The 23,400-nt window shown below is 44.3% G+C and overlaps 1 protein-coding gene across 5 annotated transcripts; it reads left to right on the top strand.

Moving 5' to 3' along the window:
• Positions 1-7,088: 7,088 nt before the first annotated feature.
• Positions 7,089-23,258, top strand: LOC123143088 (uncharacterized). 5 transcript variants are annotated; one of them, XM_044561888.1, is made up of 24 exons: positions 7,090-8,085; positions 8,622-8,848; positions 9,317-9,408; positions 9,506-9,563; positions 9,662-9,753; positions 9,849-9,906; positions 10,019-10,167; positions 10,537-10,706; positions 10,822-10,967; positions 11,073-11,363; positions 12,088-12,228; positions 12,458-12,712; positions 12,888-13,025; positions 13,103-13,399; positions 13,539-13,709; positions 13,937-14,900; positions 14,977-15,065; positions 16,024-16,128; positions 16,218-17,690; positions 19,178-19,411; positions 19,499-20,122; positions 20,210-21,307; positions 21,416-21,611; positions 22,012-23,258. In XM_044561888.1, exons 1-24 carry the CDS (start codon positions 7,623-7,625, stop codon positions 23,040-23,042), a joined length of 8,562 nt encoding a protein of 2,853 aa, XP_044417823.1. In that variant the 5' UTR covers positions 7,090-7,622; the 3' UTR covers positions 23,043-23,258. The 5 variants fall into 5 exon arrangements, with proteins under 5 accessions (XP_044417821.1, XP_044417818.1, XP_044417822.1 ...); XM_044561886.1 differs by having other exon boundaries at positions 7,089-8,085; positions 19,178-20,122; XM_044561884.1 differs by having other exon boundaries at positions 19,499-21,307.
• Positions 23,259-23,400: the final 142 nt, after the last annotated feature.

Below are 23,400 nucleotides of genomic sequence, written 5' to 3'. Positions count from 1 at the left end.
CCAACTCAAGTTTTTCTTCATAAGATTGCATCAAAGCATCAACGATATGTTTGGTAAAGGCTTTATTTTAACTATAAGCATGAGGAGAATTTAGCACGGATTGCAACAAGGAAATACAATCTATCAAAGAGCAATTATCATAATTAAATTCCTTGAAATCCAAAATAGTAGGTTCATTAACATCTAGAGTTTTGTTCTCTTCAATCCCACTTTTATCAATTTTAGCATCAAGATCTAAAAACTCCGAATTTTTGGAACGCCTTCTAGGTAAAGGTGGATCATATTCAGTCCCATCATTATCAAGATTCATATTGCAAAACAAAGATTTAATAGGGGACACATCAATAACTTTTAGATCTTCATCTTTATTTTCATAGAAATTTGAAGAACACGCTTTCATAAAGCAATCTTTCTTAGCACGCATCCTAGCGGTTCTTTCCTTGCACTCATCAATGGAAATTCTCATGGCTTTGAGAGACTCATTGATATCATGCTTAGGTGGAACAAATCTAAGTTAAAGGAATCAACATCAAGAGAAATTCTATCAACGTTCCTAGCCAATTCATCAACTTTAAGCAATTTTTCTTCAAGCAAAGCATTGAAATTCTTTTGCGAATTCATAAATTCCTTAACACTAGTCTCAAATTCAGAGGGCATCTTATTAAAATTTCCATAAGAGTTGTTGTAGGAATTACCATAATTATTAGAGGAATTACTAGGATAAGGCCTAGGATTAAAGTTTCCTCTATGCGCATTGTTACCAAAATTATTCCTACCAACAAAATTTACATCCAAAGATTCATTATTATTCTCAATCAAAGTAGACAAAGGCATATAATTAGGATCAGAAGAAACACTCTTAGTAGCAAATAATTTCATAAGTTCATCCATCTTTCCACTCAAAACATTAATTTCTTCTATCGCATGCACTTTTTTACTAGTAGATCTTTCAGTGTGCCATTGAGAATAATTAACCATAATATTATCTAGGAGTTTAGTAGCTTCTCCTAAAGTGATTTCCATAAAAGTGCCTCCCGCGGCCGAATCTAAAAGATTTCTAGAAGCAAAATTCAATCCGGCATAAAATTTTTGTATAATCATCCACAAATTCAAACCATGCGTGGGGCAATTACGCATCATTAATTTCATCCTCTCCCAAGCTTGTGCAACATGTTCATGATCAAGTTGCTTAAAGTTCATAATATCGTTTCTAAGAGAGATGATTTTAGCGGGAGGAAAATACTTAGAGATAAAAGCATCTTTGCACTTATTCCAAGAATCAATACTATTTTTAGGCAAAGACGAAAACCAAGTTTTAGCACGATCTCTAAGCGAAAAAGGAGATAGCTTCAATTTAACAATATCATTGTCAACATCTTTCTTCTTTTGCATATCACACAAATCAACGAAGCTATTTAGATGAGTAGCGGCATCTTCACTAGGAAGGCCGGCGAATTGATCTTTCATGACAAGATTCAACAAAGCAGCATTGATTTCACAAGATTCAGTATCGGTAAGAGGAGCAATCGGAGTGCTAAGGAAATCATTATTGTTGGTATTGGTAAAGTCACACAATTTGGTATTATCTTGAGCCATCGTGACAAGCAAGCAATCCAACACACGAGCAAACAAGAAGCAAGCGAAAAAGAGGCGAACGGAAAAGAGAGGGCGAATAAAACGGCAAGGGTGAAGTGGGGGAGAGGAAAACGAGAGGCAAATGGCGAATAATGTAATACGGGAGATAAGGGTTTGTGATGGGTACTTGGTATGTTGACTTTTGCGTAGACCTCCCCGGCAACGGCGCCAGAAATCCTTCTTGCTACCTCTTGAGCACTGCGTTGGTTTTCCCTTGAAGAGGAAAGGGTGATGCAACAATGTAGCGTAAGTATTTCCTTCAGTTTTTGAGAACCAAGGTATCAATCCAGTAGGAGGCTACGCGCGAGTCCCTCGCACCTACACAAACAAATAAATCCTCGCAACCAACGCGATAAGGGGTTGTCAATCCCTGCACGGTCACTTACAAGAGTGAGATCTGATAGATATGATAAGATAATATTTTTGGTATTTTTGTGATAAAGATGCAAAGTAAAGAAAGTAATAAAAACAGCGCCAGAAATAGCTTGTTGTCGGGAGATTAATATGATGGAAAATAGACCCGGGGGCCAAAGTTTTCACTAGTGGCTTCTCTCAAGAGCATAAGTATTTTATGGTGGGTGAACAAATTACTGTTGAGCAATTGACAGAATTGAGCATAGTTATGAGAATATCTAGGTATGATCATGTATATAGGCATCACGTCCGAGACAAGTAGACCGACTCCTGCCTGCATCTACTACTATTACTGCACACATCGACCGCTATCCAGCATGCATCTAGAGTATTAAGTTCATAAGAACAGAGTAACGCTTTAAGCAAGATGACATGATGTAGAGGGATAAATTCATGCAATATGATAAAAACCCCATCTTGTTATCCTCGATGGCAACAATACAATACGTGCCTTGCTGCCCCTACTGTCACTGGGAAAGGACACCGCAAGATTGAACCCAAAGCTAAGCACTTCTCCCATTGCAAGAAAGATCAATCTAGTAGGCCAAACCAAACTGATAATTCGAAGAGACTTGCAAAGATAACCAATCATACATAAAAGAATTCAGAAGATTCAAATATTGTTCATAGATAAACTTGATCATAAACCCACAATTCATCGATCTCAACAAACACACCGCGAAAGAAGATTACATCGAATAGATCTCCACAAGAGAGGGGGAGAACATTGTATTGAGATCCAAAAAGAGAGAAGAAGCCATCTAGCTAATAACTATGGACCCGAAGGTCTGAGGTAAACTACTCACACTTCATCGGAGAGGCTATGGTGTTGATGTAGAAGCCCTCCGTGATCGATGCCCCCTCCGGCGGAGCTCCGGAACAGGCCCCAAGATGGGATCTCACGAGTACAGAAGGTTGCGGCGGTGGAATTAGGTTTTTTGGCTCCGTATCTGATTGTTTGGGGGTACGTAGGTATATATAGGAGGAAGGAGTAAGTCGGTGGAGCAACGTGGGGCCCACGAGGGTGGAGGGCGCGCCCAGGGGGGTAGGCGCGCCCCCTACCTCGTGGCTTCCTGGTAGCTTTCTTGACGTAGGGTCCAAGTCCTCTGGATCATGTTCGTTCCGAAAATTACGTTCCCGAAGGTTTCATTCCGTTTGGACTCCGTTTGATATTCTTTTTCTGCGGAACTCTGAAATAGGCAAAAAACTGCAATTCTGGGCTGGGCCTCTGGTTAATAGGTTAGTCCCAAAAATAATATAAAAGTGAATAATAAAGCCCAATAATGTCCAAAACAGAAGATAATATAGCATGGAGCAATCAAAAAGTATAGATACGTTGGAGACACTATCAGCCGGCCTCCTAGGCGCACCCCAAGGGGAGTCCTACTCCCACCGGGAGTAGGACTCCAACCCTTCCAAGAGTAGGAGTAGGAGGGAAGGAAGGAGGAGAGAGGGGGAAGGAAAAGGGGGGCGCCCCCCTTCCTTGTCCAATTCGTACTAGAGGGGAGGGGGGCGCGGCCTGCCCTGGCCGCCCCTCCTCTTCTCCACTAAGGCCCAATAGGTCCATTACACTCCCCGGGGGGTTCCGGTAACCCCGCGGTACTTCGGTATTTGTCCGAACTTACCCGGAACCCTTCCGAAGTCCAAACATAGTCATCCAATATATCGATCTTTATGTCTCGACCATTTCGAGACTCCTCGTCAAGTCCGTGATCATATCCGGGACTCCGAACTACCTTCGGTTCATCAAAACACATAAACTCATATTACCGATCGTCACCGAACGTTAAGCGTGCGGACCCTACGGGTTCGAGAACTATGTAGACATGACCGAGAAACGTCTCCGGTCAATAACCAATAGCGGAACCTGGATGCTCATATTGGTTCCTACATATTCTACGAAGATCTTTATCGGTCAAACTGCATAACAACATACGTTGTTCCCTTTGTCATCGGTACGTTACTTGCCCGAGATTCGATCGTCGGTATCCCAATACCTAGTTCAATCTCGTTACCGGCAAGTCTCTTTACTCATTCCGTAACACATCATCCCGCTACTAACTCATTAGTTGCATTGCTTGCAAGGCTTATAGTGATGTGCATTACCGAGAGGGCCCAGAGATACCTCTCCGACAATCGGAGTGACAAATCCTAATCTTGATCTATGGCAACTCAACAAGTACCATCGGAGACACCTGTAGAGCACCTTTATAATCACCCAGTTACGTTGTGACGTTTGGTAGCACACAAAGTGTTCCTCCGGTATTCGGGAGTTGCATAATCTCATAGTCATAGGAACATGTATAAGTCATGAAGAAAGCAATAGCAATATACTAAACGATCAAATGCTAAGCCAACGGAATGGGTCAAGTCAATCACATCATTCTCTAATGATGTGATCCCGTTAATCAAATGACAACTCATGTCTATGGCTAGGAAACTTAACCATCTTTGATTCAACGAGCTAGTCAAGTAGAGGCATACTAGTGACACTCTGTTTGTCTATGTATTCACACATGTACTAAGTTTCCGGTTAATACAATTCTAGCATGAATAATAAACATTTATCATGATATAAGGAAATATAAATAACAACTTTATTATTGCCTCTAGGGCATATTTCCTTCAGCTTCCCACTTTCCCTTGGAGCCCGAGCCGGCCATGATCGATCGAGAGAATGGCCGGAGAAATCTTTTGGAAGGTTGGGTGGATCTGGGGCTGGAGCTCAGAGGTTTGGGAAGGCAATGGCAGGGGAGGAAGAGAGAGCGTACGGTGAAAGTGGTGGTGGTTGCTCTTTTATAGGTCATCGTAATACCAAGAGCCCATTTACTGCGCCGCGGACCTCGTGTCTTCCCGATATACTCGTGTCGTTGTGCGCGCATGGGGTAAGGCGAATCATTGATCATGGTGCTTAAAAATAGGGCACGATCTCCATCTTGATAGGACGTGCCAATGAAAAACCGCCTCGAACCACGTAACTGGCTAGAGGTTATGTCAAGTCGTGGCCTTTCGGTAAAAGTTGTCAGACGAAGACACTATTCAAACTTGGGCGGCTGGCCTTCGAGGCTAAGTAATACATACACTTCGGAAATCCTGACATAATCCGGACGGCATGTGGCCGGACATAGTCAAGCAACCCTTAAGGGTCCGGCTATGGGTTACTACGAACTTGGTGTAAGCACCATGGAAGGAAGGAACTGGTCCACGAAGCCTATGATTCTCGCATATACTTTGGCTTCGAAGACTAGTTCAGGGGCTACTGAGGGAGTCCCGGACTAAGGGGTCCTCGGCTGCCGGCCTGTTTCTCGTGGGCCGGACTGGTGGGCTGCTTATTGATCGACATGAGAAGACCGGCCTTCGGATAATCCCGTGCTCTGGAAGGAAGCCTCTGGGGTCTTGACGTATACTCCAAGTCTTTGTTGACATAGCTCGCGTGCTCATCCTCTGGTGGTAACCGACATATGTAACCCTAGGTACCCCTGGTGTATATATATAAAACAGAGGGTTTAGTCCGTAGAGGCTAGAACCATCATCCTACTCATCTAGGGTTTAGTTCATACAATCTCGTGGTAGATCAACTCTGTAATCCTTATATACACACATCAATATAATCAAGCAGGACGTAGGGTTTTACCTCTTCGAGAGGGCCCGAAACTGGGTAAATATTGTCCCTGGGTTCTTTGCTACCCATTGATCCAAGATCCACAGCTCGGGACCCCCTACCCGAGATCCACCGGTTTTGACACCGACAAGGGGGGGGGGGGGTGCCGAGGTAGGCACGTAAAGTGGCGGTGTGACATGAGGGACCAGTCTTTGTGCCGTGGAGATGCACCACCAGATGCTTAATTGTCGCATGATCGATCGAGGTGACTTACTATTCATGAATTCTTGTATATACAGACCAGGCTATGAGGCCTTTTTATTTGCGACAGGCTATTTGCCTATGTACAAGGACACACAAACCATATAGGATCATGGGCCCTCCTAGTGTTGGGCCTTTGGCGGTCACCCTCCCGCCTAGGCCCAGAGCCAACCCTGCTTAAAAAGACTCGGCTATAAATCCTTTTCATACCAACTCTTTCCCATAGCCCTAAACCCTAGCGGCCACCCCAATCCTCGCGATCTCAGACTTCTTCCTCTTTTTCATCCCAGTCGAACACTTGAAGTCTCCGACGCCTGCACCTTCGGTAAGGATTCGCCTCCAGAGGATCTTCATCCCCCGGAGCTTCGCCCTCGGTTACCGTCCTCACCACCCTCAAAGTTTTTTTTCCATCGGTTCCACCATAGCCGCCCCCCTGAGTTGGAGCAAGATGCGCAGGAGAAAGCGTCCTGTCGTCGATGCTCCTAGTGGATCGGGCCGCCACCATAGTGCACGGTAAAACTGCCGCTTTTTCATTCTAACTTGGATCTAGTGTTTTTTTCTTCATGTTTGTTATGATGTTTATTTCCTTTCCTATGCATCGTCGTATGTTGTCTCTATTATATAGCGGTTGCGGGAGTCACCGGAAAACCTTCCCGAAGCATAGTTTGAGCCACCCGATTCCATGTCCATTCTTTTAGCATCAGCTCAACGAGCAACGTGCTGAGAGCACGAGCCTTCGCAAAAATATGATCTAGCTGCTCGTTTCAGGGTAGATCCAGCAAGACGTAGGGTAAGACATGCCCCACCCTAAGATCTAGGTCGAGCCAACATACCTACCAAAAAAAGGAAACATGCCAAAAGGCCCAGCCCAACTCACCTCGGGCCCACCCTAGCAATCTGGTCTGATCTGTCACCGGCTGCTTGACCGTAATTATTTTCCAATACTAATATTTAGGCACGTGGTGATGATAAAATATTCGGACGGATACACCCCACCAACTCCGGTCTAGTAGAATTAATGTCCCTCGTCTTTTCCGCCCCACAATAAATGCGCTACAATTATTATCCAATAATGACATTATTACATCCCAACCCTTTGGTCCAATGGTGGGGGTGGGGGTTGGGGAAAGACCTGACATATCTCAGAAGCCACTGCAGCGCCCGTGACGAGACGGCCGCGGCGCGGGCAGAGGGGGGAGGGTAAGAAGCAGAGCCAGGAGGCAGGCAGTAACAGCGGCGTTTTCCCCCGTCTTTCTCCCACCGGAGCCGCTCAAAACCCCGTCGCGGCCGCCGCCCGCCGCCCGCGATCGCGCTAAACCCTAGCCTCCGTCGCCGCCGCCCGCCTCCGCGACCGGCCCGCATTCCCCGCCCGTCTCGCGCCCGCCCGCCCGCCCGCAGAGGTACCCCGCTTCTCGCCCGCCCGCCTCCCCCTCCTCTGTTTCGCGCGCCGTCGCTCGGGGCCGCCTCCCTCCCTTCCGCGGACCCGCCCGCCGGCGCGCCTTCCGCGGGCGCGTTCCGGGGAGGGGACTGGCCCGGGAGTAGGGTTCCGCCCCTCGGCACCTGGTCTCGACCTCTGATTTTGGGGTTTTTTGCCCCCCGGACCGGCGCGTGTGCGCGCGGCGGCGCACGGCGCTCGATTGCGATTCCGATCTCTCCGTCGGCGTCGCGCGGTTGGTGCGGGCTTTTTTGGGATTGGTTCCAGAGCGGCGGAATGGGGAACAGCCGGCCGGGAGGGGCGCCGCCGACAAGCAGCGGGAGCGTGGCGGGGAGCAACCCGGAGGCTGTACCGGAAGCTCCCCGGTTGCGGCCGCACGGAGGGCCAGGCGCGTCGGGTCTGGGGAGCCCAGGTCGGAGCACACCCCTTCCTGGTGGTCGGGAGAGGGGTTCCACGGCGGCAAATGTGATGACACCGTCTTGTGACAGGCAGCAGAACAGAGCGGTGGAGGAAGCGCCGCTCGGAGGGTCGAGCGCGGTTAAGAAGAGCAGTGTGCCCAATTCTCTGTCAAGAGGTTCAGACGGAAGCTCTGGCTCTAGGATGGGTGCAGAGGAGCAAGTGATGAGTGAGCATGCGAGCAACGGGGATGCTGGCTCTTCGTCGAAGAAGCGGCGAAAAAGAATGGATGCAAGAAGCTACATCAAGAAATTCAAGACGGGCATAAGACCGGGTGCCTCAGGTATTAGTTCCTCTCATGTTGGGCTCTTGCTGTACTTGCTTAAAGGCTGGATGGCCCCATCATCTGAGACAAATAATTTTAATGGCCTGTGCTGGTTTACCTACTCTGTTATCAAATCACATTGTAATCATCAGGGTTGCCTAGTGGTTAGGAATAGCTGAAGGTTTATATGGGAATGCCATAATGTGTAGGCACACAAGTCAGGCATCATTGACTGCATCATGTTCTGTGCATTAAAAAGGAAGACAGTTTTACAAAAAACATTAGTATGTCGACGCAAACTAGTCAAGGTTTTAGGCTTCAAGGTGGGGGACATATCTAGGGCACCATCATGGCACCATCATTTAGGCGCAATCATACAAAACCATTTTTGTTTGAGCACCAAATCAACATGAAAATTTCCATATATGTGTTACCCTTGGGCAAGCCTGCATTCTAGTTTATGAAACCTGCCTATTAGTTGTACAACTTGGTCATTTAGCCTGCATTAATTCATCTGAGTACTATCATATCTAACTTGTCTCTTAAATTTTCAGCTGCAGTTGTTGCTTCCCCTGACAGGATGGGCAAGGAGAATACTTCAAGTGGGCATGTGGCAGACAACAACAACAATGCTGCTATTCTGTGTGAAGGTAGCAGGTTGATTGAAAAAAGCAAGGGACATTCAAGCCATGCTGCCTTTAAAGTTTCTAAAAGTCCTATTTCTGGTTTACATGAAACTTCAGACACAAGAGTTGACCAATGTTCTACACCGCTTTTAGAGGTTTGCCTGTCTTCCACTGTCTGCATTTCATTTTGGACAGAGTTAATTCCACCTTTTTACTATGCAAAAATGGAAACTCTTTGAACATTACTGCGAGTTCTTGGGAGACTTCAATGGCATCTGGTGCATGATCTATCAAATTTTGCAATACTTCTTTCTTTGCCTCCATGTTACTGGCAGAGGGTTTATTATACTTGTCTTTAGCCATCTGCTGGGCTAGTCATCTACTTAAGTGGAAGCCAAGCATGTTAAGTGCTATTGCATGTATTGATTGTTCAGGATAAATGATGTGCATATGAACATTAATTGAGAAGATGCAATATGCAATACTATACTTTCCATGCTATAGCAGCAACTGTATAGAGACACTACAACAGCCAATCACCAACAACAGTCGGTGCCTTTTACTCCATAGGACACCATTTGAAGCAGTGACAGTTGCTTATCTCTTGTCATCAATTGTTGTAGGTACAGCCACATAAACCTACCGACGTGCAAAATATAGCGGCTGAAAGCAGTCTTCCAGCAAAGGCTAGAGATCCACACACTGGCCCTGCAAGGTGCTTTCCTTTTCAGCCTTTATGACTTTGATACTTGGCAATTAGGCATGTATTTTTTGGATACATGTTAATTCTGTGTTAACCATCCATTTTGCAGGCAAAACATTCTATCATCATTGCAAAGTGTGCCAATATCTACTATTCATCAAGAAGAGGTAGCCCTCTCCCACTATAGCTCAGGAGTACTTCAATTCTTTTGGCAATATCTTTTTATGCATCAGTTCTCTTGCCCCCTTGTTTTTAATTGTTGTAGGTACTGCCACATAAACGTACCGTTGTGCAAGATATAGCGGCTGAAAGCAGTCTTCCAGCAAAGGATAGAGATCGACACACTGGCCCTGCAAGGTGCTTTCCTTTTCAGCCTTCGTGACTTCTTTGATACTGGGCAATTAGGCATGTATTTTTTGAATACATGTTAATTCTGTGTTAACATTTTGCAGGCAAAACATTGTACCATCATTGCAAAGTGTGCCAATATCTAGTATTCATCACAAAGAGGTACCGCTCGCTAACTGCAGCTCAGGAGTCCCCCCCCCTCCCCTGATGTGCTTTCTGATTTTTATGCATCAACCGTATGGGGTTCAACCTTTGCTATTTGATATCATGTTAGATTAAGAGCACACTTGGAGATGCTGAACCTATTAGCGTTCAGAAAGAAAATTCAGCTCCAGGACATCTCCAGGTGGCCCGATCTGATGGAACAGATGGTAACCCCAACATATGTGTTGCCTGTGGTCTTGGATCCCCAGGAACTTTTAGGTAAGTCAATTCGTTTTTTTCATCAGCTTTACCTACAGAAAATAGTAGTGCAAATGAAGCCATATCTCTAGGATAGCATAAGAACATATTATTGTGGTTTGTGAATGAAAATATTCTACCCTCAATTACATCCCTATATGTGCAAGTATTGAAGATCCTGAATTTTGGTTACTTGACCTGTTTTATGAAAACTAATTTTGAACTTGTAAATCTCCTGTTCTTTTATACTGCCTAGCATGGTAAGAGAACACACTATTAAAACTTTTCATCTGATCTTTGTATATTATTGATCTTCTGCATACACTTTTGGTCCATCATGCACACTATTCACTTTGTGATGATCTAATGTATATTTTCAATTGATGATAGGTCCTGTGATGGAAAAGGTTGCAAAAGTAGGTACCATATGTCTTGTCTGGATCAATATTTGTCTCTTGGAAATTGGTTCTGTACCAGCTGTACGAAAAAGAGGTTGCAGTCTGGCTTACATCATATTGTTGATGGGATAGAGTCTGTGTGGGATGTCAAGGAGGCTGAGGGTAAGCAAAGAACAAAAACAAAAATCTTGCGTGAAACAAAATCAAAATTTATCCTAGCAGTATTGCCTTCTATTTCCTAATTTAGTGCTTCTGTTTATTGGTTCTATGTTTGTAGGAATGCAAACTAGCAAGCAGTATTTTGTCAAGTATAAGAATCTGGCGCATGTCCATAACCGTTGGGTTCCAGAAGGTGATATTAGTGTCATGCCTGGAGGTCCTGATCTTCTTTCCTTGTTTAACAAGAGGAATCATACTGAAAAGGTGATTACTTTTGCGGTGAACTTTATTTCTTCGTGCCTATGAAGGATGACTTAGGCTTTGCAAAAGATCCATGCTTATGTTTTTTCTTGTGAAATGATTCCCCAGACAATTCGGAAGGAGTGGACTAAACCACATCGCCTGTTGAGGAAGAGGCTACTTGTGCCCCCAAGATTGGCTGAGGATTTCTTCTGCTCGGATGATTTCCTTTGCTCATCTGGTGTCTCATATTGTACTCTTGAATGGTTAGTGAAATGGAGGGGTCTTGGCTATGATCATGCAACATGGGAACTAGAGACTTTATCCTGTTTATGTACGCCGGAAGCTGACGAACTTAAAGAGAACTACGAGAACCACCGTGAAGCTGCAAAACAATCATCTATTCCCCAAAAAACAAAGGTGTGGTGGGAAAACCAATTTTAATGCTATAGCTTGCCTGATATTAATTTTAATTCATGCATGACATGACTCTGGTAGAAATATAGTCTGATCAGTTCGAAGATAAACATCACAGAAATGTAATACCAGTTTTCTAGGTTGTGTATACAATTACGATTTTTTCTGTTTAAGATGATCCATTGTACTAGCCACCAAGACTTAGAAAACTGAAAACTGTGTGTTGACTGATCTGCTAATTCCATGAATTTCCTTTTTTTTTTTTCTTATAAAGATCGGAGTTGGCGTCAGCCCATTCGCCCTCCCTTCAGAGATTACCTCTAAGTGCCGAGAAATGAATTTCTCTAGTTATCATACATTATATGTAGTAGACAGATGTACCATGATCTTATGATTAATTGATTTAATTGATATATATTTTGAGATTTTCTTTCTAGAAAAAACTCATGCAGTAAAAAAAAAAGAACTTTTATAGGCATGATTATTTAACTCCCATAGCAACTCATAAGTATTTAGCTAGTCCATGAAAGTTTAAGTGCACATTAACTGCACCATGTTGTCTTTCTACACTTCTTTTTTCTGGCTTTATTGAACTACCACGACATTGACAATATCTTTATCGCTGTTCTCTTTGTCACAAGTTACTTATACGAGAGTGCTTGAAACTTATACATTTTCGTGAAACTTCTACTTAAGCTCTTCTTTTTAATATTACTTGCCTTTGCAGGTTAAGCAAAGCTCATTCCAGAAACTTGAGAGATTGCCAGATGGGTGCCATCCTGATTTTGACAATGATCACTTGTATTCAATCAATCACCTTCGAGAGTACTGGCACAAATCCCGTGGTGCTGTTCTTGTTGATGATAAGGTAGGAACCATGCAAGTAGCTTAGCAGACTAGTCCAGCTACTCTAGTTTTTCACCCACATTCTTGTTTGTAGTAGTTATGGCCACCGGCATGGTGAGTTGTTCTATTGCTTCATTTACATGGATGCAACAATTTAGCATTATAAGTACATCTCTCACAGTTGTACTTGGTTAATTTTGAACTCCTTCCTAAACAAAAGGGACTTGATGCTTAACTCATTTGTTATGCAGGAGTATGTAATAAAGACTGTGCTATTCACAATGTCTGTATTACCTGACGTCAGCCAACCTTTTCTGATTCTCACAACTCCTGGTTCTCTGTCCTTATGGGAGGTTCAGTTCAATAAGTTGGCACCGTTTATCAATGTCGTTGTGTATGACGGGGGGAAAGATGAGCTCAAATTAATTCGAGATTTGGAATTCTATGAGAGTGGAAGCCACTGTATGTTACAGGTTCTCTTATCCCATCCTGATGCTATCCTAGAGGTAAGTTCCAACTGCTAAGTATTTCCTTGCCTAGTTTTATTGAGCAAATGCTGCTAACCAATTAAGAGCACATAGATTGCACCTATATCATATTGATGCCGTTGTTACTACACCCCTAGCCCATCTCTCAAACTTATGCTTTCCATTTAATTGTGATCTCTCTGCCATGACACAGGATATTGAACCTATAGCACACATTGGTTGGGAAGCAGTCATAGTTGATTATTATCAAAAGTCAGCTTTACAATACCTCGAACAACTGAAGCAATTTCCCACTGATTTCAGAATGTTGCTTGTGAGCTCCCCAATTAAGGTGTCTATCAATAGCTCTGGCCGGTAAAATTGCTTCTGTACCACAAATAAGCCATGCTAAATATTGTTATTTTGCAGGATAATCTTCCTGAATACGTGAAACTTCAAGCATTCCTTAATTCTGGAGAGCAAGAAAATGGCAGTTACGTTGATACTGCTGAGACCCTTATGATGCTGAAAGGAAACTTCAAAAGTCATATTGCATATGAGCGTCAAGCAGATTCTTCAAAAATATTGGAGCATTGGGTTCCTGCTTATGTTTCACAACTGCAGCTACAGACATATTGTTCCATACTGCTTTCAAACTCATCTGTCCTCCAGTCGCAGATGAAAAGTGATAAAGCTCTTTATGACATTATTATGTCTCTCTCAAAGGTGTGCTTTGCAAACAAATTTACGGCTTGTATGATAACAGTCTATATGCAGTCTGCAGTACATGTACTTTATTCCTTTTTCTGCAAAGTTATGGCTCTGTTACTGACTTCTATCTGTTCTTCTTGTCGTTATGTTATAGTGCTGTGATGACCCTTACCTTGTTGATGAATCCCTGCGACCTCCTGTCAACAATCATGATCAGACTGATCCTACAGTTACGAGAGTGCAAGCATGTGGCAAGCTACTGCTTCTTCAAAAAATGCTTGAAGCAATAAGGAACAAGAGGCTAAGAGTCATTATTCTTTTTCAAGTGAGATACTCATGGCATCACTCTCTTTTACTTATGGTCATGTGTGGCATAATTTACCCAATCTTAGATCTCTGTAGTTGTTGTTCCAAACATGTTCCCTCAAGTACTCAGCAATGTTGTCGTTTCTTATTGAAGTATTCCCTTGATGCTCCTCTATGGAATTTGTGTCTTCGAGAACTCCTTCATTTTTTCTTAACTCAGCATGTTTTCTTGGCATGTTCTGGCAGTCTGGTGCACCAGCTGGAAGCTCAATGGGTGATACTTTGGAAACTGTTGTGCGCCACAAATTTGGCCCGGAGTCATATGAACGTGTTGGATTTTGTGGATCATTCTCGAAGAAAGCGGTGGCACTTAATAAGTTCAATGACAAGACCAAGGGGAGATTTGTTTTTCTGATTGAAACAAATGCATGCCTCCCAAGTATTGAGCTGTCATCTGTCGATGCCATTATCATATATAATAGTGACTGGAACCCACTTACTGATCAAAAGGCTCTTCAAAGAATCAAAATAGAGTCACATCTTAGCTATCCAAGCATTTTTCGCTTATACACTCCTTTGACAATGGAGGAGAAGTGGCTTGTGCTTGCAAAACAGGGCATGCTTATTGATAAGAAGGATATAACACACAGCGTAAGCCATTCCTTTATCAGTTGGGGTGCATCATGTCTCTTCACTAGACTTGATGAGCTTAAGCATGACAACTGTGCAAGTAAAAACTCTGAAAGGGACAACTTTATGGACAAAGTAGTTTCAGAGTTCTTGAAAAAATTAGCCACTAATGTTGTAGGCAGCACCAAACTTAACTGCACATGCATATCGGAAGCTAACATGAGTGGTAAATTTTACTCAAGAAACATCACACTAGTAGGTGAAAAAGAGGAAATGTGTGCATTGGATGGAGACCCATCTAAGTTCTGGTTAAATTTACTGGATGGAAAATCTCCCTCTTGGAGCTATATATCTGAGCCACCACAATCAAGCCATAACATCTTACAGAACATGGAAGAACCACCCAAAGTTCCTGCTGAAGAAGAACCCAATGAAACCAGAAGGAAGCGTAGAAAGGTTGGTGAAATCACAGGTCCATCTTCAAAAAGTTCACATGACAACAATCACCATGATGTGTTGCCTGAAAATTCTACATCGAGTCCTGCTATTCAACCGCTGGATGACGCACAACAAACATTAGGTATCATGTTCATCATCATATAATACATTCTGCTGCATATATGCATTACATGTTCTGATGCAATTTTGTTCTGAAGGGGTGGAAAAACGGATGAGCACACCCAAGAATCTTCACGTCCAACTTAAGAAAGAGCTGTCAAAACTAATTACGGCCCTACAATTGCCGGTATGAATTTTCGTAGTTCTGCTATTGGCAGGATGCATCGAAGTCACTTATGCTTAGAATATGTTCTGCTAATGTACAGAAGGTTACAGAAAGTGTACAAACTCGTTATTATCTGCATGCAAAAACAAACAAACAAAATCCTAAATTTAATCTTGCATTTGTACCTGAATGGAACTTATATAAAAAATGCCTAAACTAACTGCCAGTGAGTGCCCACAATTACATCTAGTGGGGCTTAATGTTTGACATAAATGGTAGTAAGACCAACCCTTGCTCCCTTGTTTCGATGGTTGGTCTCTGCTCCCTCTGTATCAAAATATAAGACGTTTTTTGACACTATCGTAGTGTCAAAACACTTCTTATATTGTGATATGGAGGGAGTATTTTTTCCGTCTTTGGCTAGTTTGTCATGGCAATTTTTTTATTCATGGACAAATTGTGCAACTAGTAATCAGATATAATATGTCAGCTAGGCTATAAGTCAACACTAACCCTCAAGTTTTATGTAGGTCACAACTCAAGAGTCAATATTTAAAGCTTGTCTGACTCACCTTGACAAGCTAAAAGTTATACCGTAGAAGAGTTTTATGTATTAACAGTTTAACACACCAATTCTTGTACATTCTCAAGAGCTTTCATATATGCCTGTCTTGAGGACTGTGATTAGGGTAACCTAAAGTGAAGAGCTGCTAAATATGTCTTGACTGTCTGCAGTTCAGATATGCTCTGTTGCACTTCCTGTAATTTAATCTGATATGTCTAACGACTATACATTCTTGACAGTTGACACCCATGTGAAACAAAGATTTAGTACTGGAATATGGAAAATATTCTCGCTAATGGTTCTTTTGATTTTTGTTACGTGCCGTTCTCATTTGTTCATTCTTTTGCTTTGCTCTTGCACTGATTCTTCATGCTTACCTGGCTAATGAGCATCTTGTGTAAATTGGAAATGCAGGATGATGTAAGAGCTATGGCTGAACAGTTGTTTGAGTATTTTTTGAAGAATCATCTAGTTGTTACAGAGCCAGTGAGCATACTGCACGCAATCATCATATCCTTGGTAAGAAAGACACCCGCGAAGTCATTGTATTTTTATTTTCATATTTATGTTTATCAAATATGCCAACGTTCTTTAATCATTTTCTTCAGTGTTGGCATGCTGCTTCTGTTCTTAAGTATAACATAAATTGTGGAGAGTCAATTGCCCTTGCTGGAAAAAGCTTGAACTGTGAGTGCAATGAAGAGCTTGCATCATTCATCTATGGAAGATTAAGGTTCCCAGAGGAAAAAAATCCAAATAGAGCAATTGAAACTAGCATCAATGGTCAACCAGTGTCAGTAGAGGACACCCAAATCTCATGGGAGGAGACCTCTACCAACTTGGCTACCAACTTGAGAATCAACCACATGCTCCAAAATAAGGAAATGGATCATGGTAATTTGACGAGTAGTGGACCACAAGAGGTTTCATCTAGTGCTGAGCATATGATCCCAGAGGTGCAGGAACCTGTTCAGGAAACTCATGGAGAATGTCATGTGTCAAATGATGAGCTTCCTAATATGATTGTGGAGAAAAGAACAGAGTTAGACAACAATCTTGACAATTTCACAAATGGTGCACCACAAGTGATCTCATCTGGTGCTGAGCAGATGATCTCAGAGGTGCAGGAACCTATACAAGAAATTCACAGAGAATCTCATTTGCCAAATGATGAGCTTCCTAACATGACTCTGGAGAAAAGAGCAGAGTTAGTTGACAACAATCATGACAATTTCACAAATGGTGCACCACAAGTGGTCTCATCTGGTGCTGATCACATGATCTCAGAGGAGCAGGAACCTGTTCAAGAAACTCACAGAGAATGTCATTTGTCAAAGGATGACCTTCCTAACATGATCGTGGAGAAAAGAATGGAGTTAATTGACAATGTTTTCTCCTTGAGAGAAAAGAATATCCTTTGTAAACAACAGCTTGAGATCTCAGGTTTAGACACATACACACAGAACAACGTTATCAGACTGAAGGAAGTGTGCACTTTAGTTCTGAAGCATATTCGTAGAAGTCACATTGATGAAGTGACCAGGAGTGACAAAATAAAGCTAACTGTTCAGTGGTTCACTATGCTTATGTATGCATTTTTGGACCACATGAGTCTCCAGCATAACAAACTCGAGGCACTGCAATCTGATAGGTGGCTCGTAGAGCGACATCTGAAGGAGAATCTCCACCAGGTAGCAAAATCAGGCCAATTAGATCAAGACTTTGATCGGCATATTGCTCTACCAGATTCAAACTTTGTTATGGAAGAATTCATCCATTTTAAGGAGCAGAGTGGCGAGTATCATATTGTTGAAAGTTCTGTGTCAGATAACCAGCAGTCATTAGATGATGGATTGTTAATGGAAATTGCATTAGTACGAAATGAAGTTCTGTCAGGGGCCATATCTACACAGGCAATGGAAAATGAGCCAGCTGCAACTTCTGTGGACTCAAGTGAAGGACCAGCATCAGAAGCTGTTGATTTTCCAGGAAACTGCATCCTTAGTTCTGATGGCATGGGTGTACAAAGAGCTGGTTGTTCATCAAGTACTATTCCTGCAAATGATGATTCAGTTGGTCAGGTATAATTTTCACTTTCCAGAATGCATTTATTCTGAAGGACTGGAGTATCACCAGAGAACTAGGGGTGCGTGGAAGCTTGCTATCCATGTGCCAGAACCATGAGTTGGTTGCGAGATCTTTATCCATGTGCCAGAACCATGCGTTGGTTGCGAGATCTTATGGGTTTCACCTCTAGCCCAGCCCAACTTGCTTGGGACTAAAGGCTTTGTTGTTGTTATTGTTTTTGTTATTGTTGTTGTTGTTGTTGTTGAGGATTGTGTGCTGGTACAACTTGCTTGTGCTTTAATCCGGACTCCTTGCAAGAGTTAACCTCAAGCCACTGGCAGTGCTAGAGCCATACATTTTCTGAATTATGATTTTTTTATGCAATATCAAGAATGAAGTTAAGAGTGATTACACAACCTGTGGGGTCAACTGACTCTCCATAGGTTGCACATAGAACTGCAACTGCCTGGAGCTATATCTTGCAGCTAGTCAAATGATGTCATATATAGAAGATTAGCAGATAACCAAAACTGAGCTATTTTGCTACAGTTCCCCATTCTAACTGTGAGCGAGACGAGTTGGTCTATTAGTTTGCAGTTGTGTTCCTTGTGAGTGGAACACAACAGGTAGTTCTACGAGGCTGCATGCTTGAAGGTTTGTGGCCTGGTGGTGCCTTGGTGGAGATAGATAGGTAAGTGCAGCTGAAAAAGCAAAGTGGCAGACAGGAAAACTAGGCATGGTTTTCGAGTCGCGCGACTAGTCGTCGACTAGTCGATGAGTTGCAAAAAAATGTCGATTCAACTTAGTGTCGACTCGAGTCGTGAGTCACGACTAGTCGCAATTGCAGGCTTGACTTTTTCCGAGTCGCTACCCCAAAGCGACTCGGGAGTCGCGACTCGAAAACCATGGGCGCAAGAATAATTGGAAAGTAACCTCCCCATCCTCTTAAGACAGGGGTGTGCCTAACAAACATGGCTAGAGATAATATGGAAAATAAACTAAATGGTAAGTTAACAACACCTCAAAATGCTGCTTCGCCACCATAAGTTTCTGCCACTTGCACCATGCCATAGTCCCACCTTGGTGATAGTGTGTCGTGTGTGTGGAATGATGGCATGTATAGACCCAAAAGGAAATGAATATGCGCCACCATGTATTTGGGTTGTCCAGATTGTGTATGCAGTCAATCATCATTTTTCCAGCCTTGATTGCCTATTGTGCCGCAGGCATCGAGAGTTACATATGTTGTTGATTATATTCGTTTGAGCATTTATGTCACTCGCTTGTTGAAAAGCACTTTCAAAGTTATGCCATTTGACACAAATAGTATTTATTTTGCACATTCCAAAACTTGGCACATAGTGGTCATTCCAGTGTGTCCTGCTTTGCTTTTCGTGATTCCGCGTATCATCATACTTGATTTATTTATGTGTTCATTGTCATTGCGTATAGTTTAGTGATGCCAGATAACTGATCACAAACACCTTTAATTTTGCATCAGGAATCTTCAAGTGGTGACTCTAGAAATACTGGACATGTTGAGGCAGAAAATATTGCTAATCCAAGTATGTTGCTGGAAGGAGCAGATTCTCTTGTTAGGGGACTTAATGCAAACAACGACACTGTTGATACAGATCAAGTCCACTTGGAGTCACCAGTTAGTCCAGCTACCTTACCAATGTCTACTGAATTTGAAACTCAGACTTGCCAATCAAGTATGCATGTGGAACAAAGTGTAAGTGTACCCGCCCAACAAAGTTTAGCAACTTGCCAACCAAGTATCTATCAAGTATGTCTCCTGAACAAATCTTGCGATTTGCAGCCTGAAGTGCAACAGTCAACCTCAATGCAAGGTCAACCTGCAGAAAAACGAGCATGTATCGTGGGTCCCGAGGCAGCAATGCAGGATCAGCCAGCAGAGGCAGAGCGAGCAGGTACCTTGGGTGCGATATCAGCTCAGGTTTTGCCGCCTGAAATGCAATCATCATCAACCTCAACGAGGGGCGTTCCTTTTGTGTCTGGTCTGCAGAGTTCGTCTGTCCATCAAAGTGTAGTACCTTCATTGGATCCACATGCAGGAGTAGAGTTATCGGGCATGGTGACACCTCATGCTGTACAATCACCAGCCTCAATGCCTGCAGAACAGAGTACGAGTCTGCCTGACGAACAAAGCTTAGCAACTTTGCATCATCCGCCAGCAGAAGCAGAACCAGCAGGTATTCTGGCCACAGAGGCAGCTTGTGATTTGCAGCCTGAAGTCCAACTGTCAACCTCAATGCAGAATCAACCTGCAGATTCTCTTTTTAGGGGACTTGATGCAAACAATGATGACACTGTTGATACAGATCAAGTCCACTTGGAGTCACCAATTAGCCCAGCTACCTTACCAATGTCTACTGAATTTGAAACTCAGACTTGCCAATCAAGTATGCATGTGGAACAAAGTGTAAGTGTACCTGCCCAACAAAGTTTAGCAACTTGCCAATCAAGTATCTATCAAGTATGTCTCCTGAACCAATCTTGCGATTTGCAGCCTGAAGTGCAACAGTCAACCTCAATGCAAGATCAACCTGCAGAAAAACGCGCATGTATCGTGGGTCCCGAGGCAGCAATGCAGGATCAGCCAGCAGAGGCAGAGCAAGCAGGTACCTTGGGTGCCATATCAGCTCAGGTTTTGCCGCCTGAAATGCAATCATCATCAACCTCAATGCGGGGCGTTCCCTTTGTGTCTGGTCTGCAGAGTCCGTCTGCCCATCAAAGTGTAGTACCTTCACTGGATCCACATGCAGGAGTAGAGTTATCTGGCACTGTGACACCTCATGCTATACAACCACCAGCCTCAATGCCTGTGGAACAGAGTACGAGTCTGCCTGCCCAACAAAGCTTAGCAACTTTGCGTCATCCACCAGCAGAAGCAGAACCAGCAGGTATTCTGGCCACAGAGGCAGCTTGCGATTTGCAGCCTGAAGCCCGACTGTCAACCTCAATGCAGGATCAAGCTGCAGAAGAAGGAGCATGTATCATGGGCGCCACTGCTGCTCGAGGTTCGCAGCCTGAAGTGCAACCATCAACCTCATTGGATTCACATGCCGGAGCAGAATCAACAGATACGTTGGGTGTGGTGACAGCTCCTGATATGCAATCGGAAATACAACCATCAGCCTTGATGCAGGACCGACCTGTGGCAGCAGAAGGAGCATGTGTTCTAGGCACGACAGTAGCCCAGGAGTTGCAGCCTGAACTGCAAACAGCAACCACAGTTCAGCATGACCCACTTGAAAGAACACGCTCTGAAGAAAGGAGACAAGCTGGTTTTGAACCAAACACAGCAGCCAGTCCTGAGCATGATCTGCAGTCTGAAATACAGCCATCAGCCTCAATGCGTGATCGACCTGCAGGAGCAGAAGGAGCAGGTATGGTAGGCAGTACGGCAGCCCAGGATTTGCAGCCTGAACGGCAGTTATCAACCACAGTTCAGCATATCCCTATCGGTCCTGAGCAGCCTACCCAACTGCCTCCAGTCACGCCATTAGTGTTTAATAATCCAATATTTAGTGATGAACCGCTGAGAAATGAGTTGGAAAAAATAATTCATTGGAGCACTTTGCTTGATAAAGGCCATGACGATAAGGTTTGTTTTTTTGTTTTGTTTGTCTATTATCTGTTTTACTGTAAATTGCATGTGCTAGTCGTGAGTTTTTTTCATGTCTTGCTTGGCTGCACATCTATTTGTCAACAGAGATCACAACTTCAGGCAGAGCGCAACCAAGAAATAGAGAAGATAAACAGGAAGTATGACTCGTTACTTCAACAAGAAGATTCCGCTCATCGTCTGAAGCGGACTCAGTTGAATGGTATCTACCAGAAAGTTTACGTGAGCAAATCACTAGCTGAGAATTTCCGATGCCAGTTCACGCCATCAGTTGCATCTCATGGTATCCACCTAACTGTTGCTAGAGTATCTCGTTTGCTTTCCAAAACAATGATCTGGTCATAGCTAGTCTTTCAGCATTTAGCTCTGCTCGCTGTGATATTTCTGTTTAATACATATATTTCGAAACGCTTCTTTTTCTTTTGATCAACATATAAGATGGAGCATGGTGTGCTTGCATGATTCATTTGCCAGCACCTTGTGTATATTTGGCTGTTTCTGTATGGTGAAATCTTACTGTTGTTTCTCACTTCCTTTTCAATGAATGTCATGTTAGGTGGTTGCATTACATTGATCTTCAAACGCGAAAGCACAGTCAAGATCCAGGATCTGTTGCTTACTCAGATGCTCTTTAATCATTTGATCATGCGAATAATGTTTACTTTTTTCCTTGTGTAATGCAGGGAGATCGACGGGCCATGTAATGGATCAGCTACCCGAGTCTTCTTCAGCGGCTCGGGGCCATGTAATGGATCAGCTACCCGAGTCTTCTTCTTCTTCAGCGGCTCGGGGCCCAGCATCGCCGCCGGTTATCCCATCATCAGCCATCAGAGCGCCGGTGCACAGTTCAGCAGGATCCTACGTCCGCCCTTCACTGGTGGCATCACGGACCGTCCAGTCACAGTCAGCCATGCCTGGCAATCTCTCTGGAGCAACATCACCACCTTTTGTTCCAGCGCCTTCGCTACATGCAAGCCACGGACCCGCCGGACCACAGTTGCGCCCTGTCCAGCCACAATCAGTTCCACCCAGCATTCTCTACAGAACAATGCCACCTGGTATTCCGACGCCTCGGCCACAGGGCAGCTACAGGCCCGCTGGAGCAGCAGCAGCACAGCAGCTGCGTGCGCCCTCTCCTCATCTGCAGCACCTCAGGATGCGCCCGCCATATGTCACCCCCACAGACCAGCAGCAGCAGCAGCAGCTTCCTGCCATCCTAGGGGTTCCAGCGGGCGGGCAGTTTGTCACGGATAGCCTAAGGCCGGCGTTTCCGCAGCCAGGCGCCGTGCTAGCCTCCATGACTCCAGCAGCAGGCTCGGCTCACCAACCAGTGCCGCCGTCAGCGCCAGGCTCAAGCTCAGCCACCCCGACGTACTTTGTTCCACCTGGTCGGCATACGGACCCCGTCTGGACGCCGAACCCCGCCCTCACGGTTGCCCAGCTCCAGCAGCAGGCATCGTATCTGAACATGGCCTTGGGCGGCGGCAGCAGCACCTCAGCAGGTCCGGCGGCGCCAGGAAGCCAGCAGCACGCCGGCGGCGCTCAGCTGCCTGCCGTCCTCAACCATCCAGGCTTGGAACCGTCACCGCCGCCGAACAGCAACCGGTACATGCCGGCCAGGTTCGGCGTGGAGCCTGACAGCAGCAGCGGCGGCACCAGCAACGCAGCTGGGCCGAGCGCGGAGGTGGTGTGCCTCTCCGACGACGAAGCCTAGTCGGTGCGATGTGTTGTAGGCCATCGTTTGCTTCGCTTTTGTGCTGTTGTTGACTTGAGTCGTCCACTTAGAAGCCGGTATAGAGCCTTTAGCAGCGTTAGCAGCATCCTTGTAGCCGAGAGATGCGCGGGCAGAGGAGCGCCCCTGTTGATATGGTAGCAATTTTTGAACTAACTCGAGTAAGTTGTTTATAGAAGTGCCGGTTGTTTCAGCGAATGCCCAACCGCTTTGTGTGTTTTGTGTGAATCTGCCTGCCTGCTTGCTTTGTCCCTTTGTTAGGCTGAGATGGGTCCTTGTGATCTCTGACAGTCTGAATATAAGTAGTAGTACATTCTTAGGGTGGTGCAAGGATTTGGTT

The sequence above is a fragment of the Triticum aestivum genome, chromosome 6D (genome assembly GCF_018294505.1).
Source record: "Triticum aestivum cultivar Chinese Spring chromosome 6D, IWGSC CS RefSeq v2.1, whole genome shotgun sequence".
In the NCBI taxonomy this organism is placed as follows: Eukaryota; Viridiplantae; Streptophyta; class Magnoliopsida; order Poales; family Poaceae; genus Triticum; species Triticum aestivum.
Note: the sequence above shows the minus strand (reverse complement) of the source record. Positions and strands in the feature narration are given on the sequence as shown.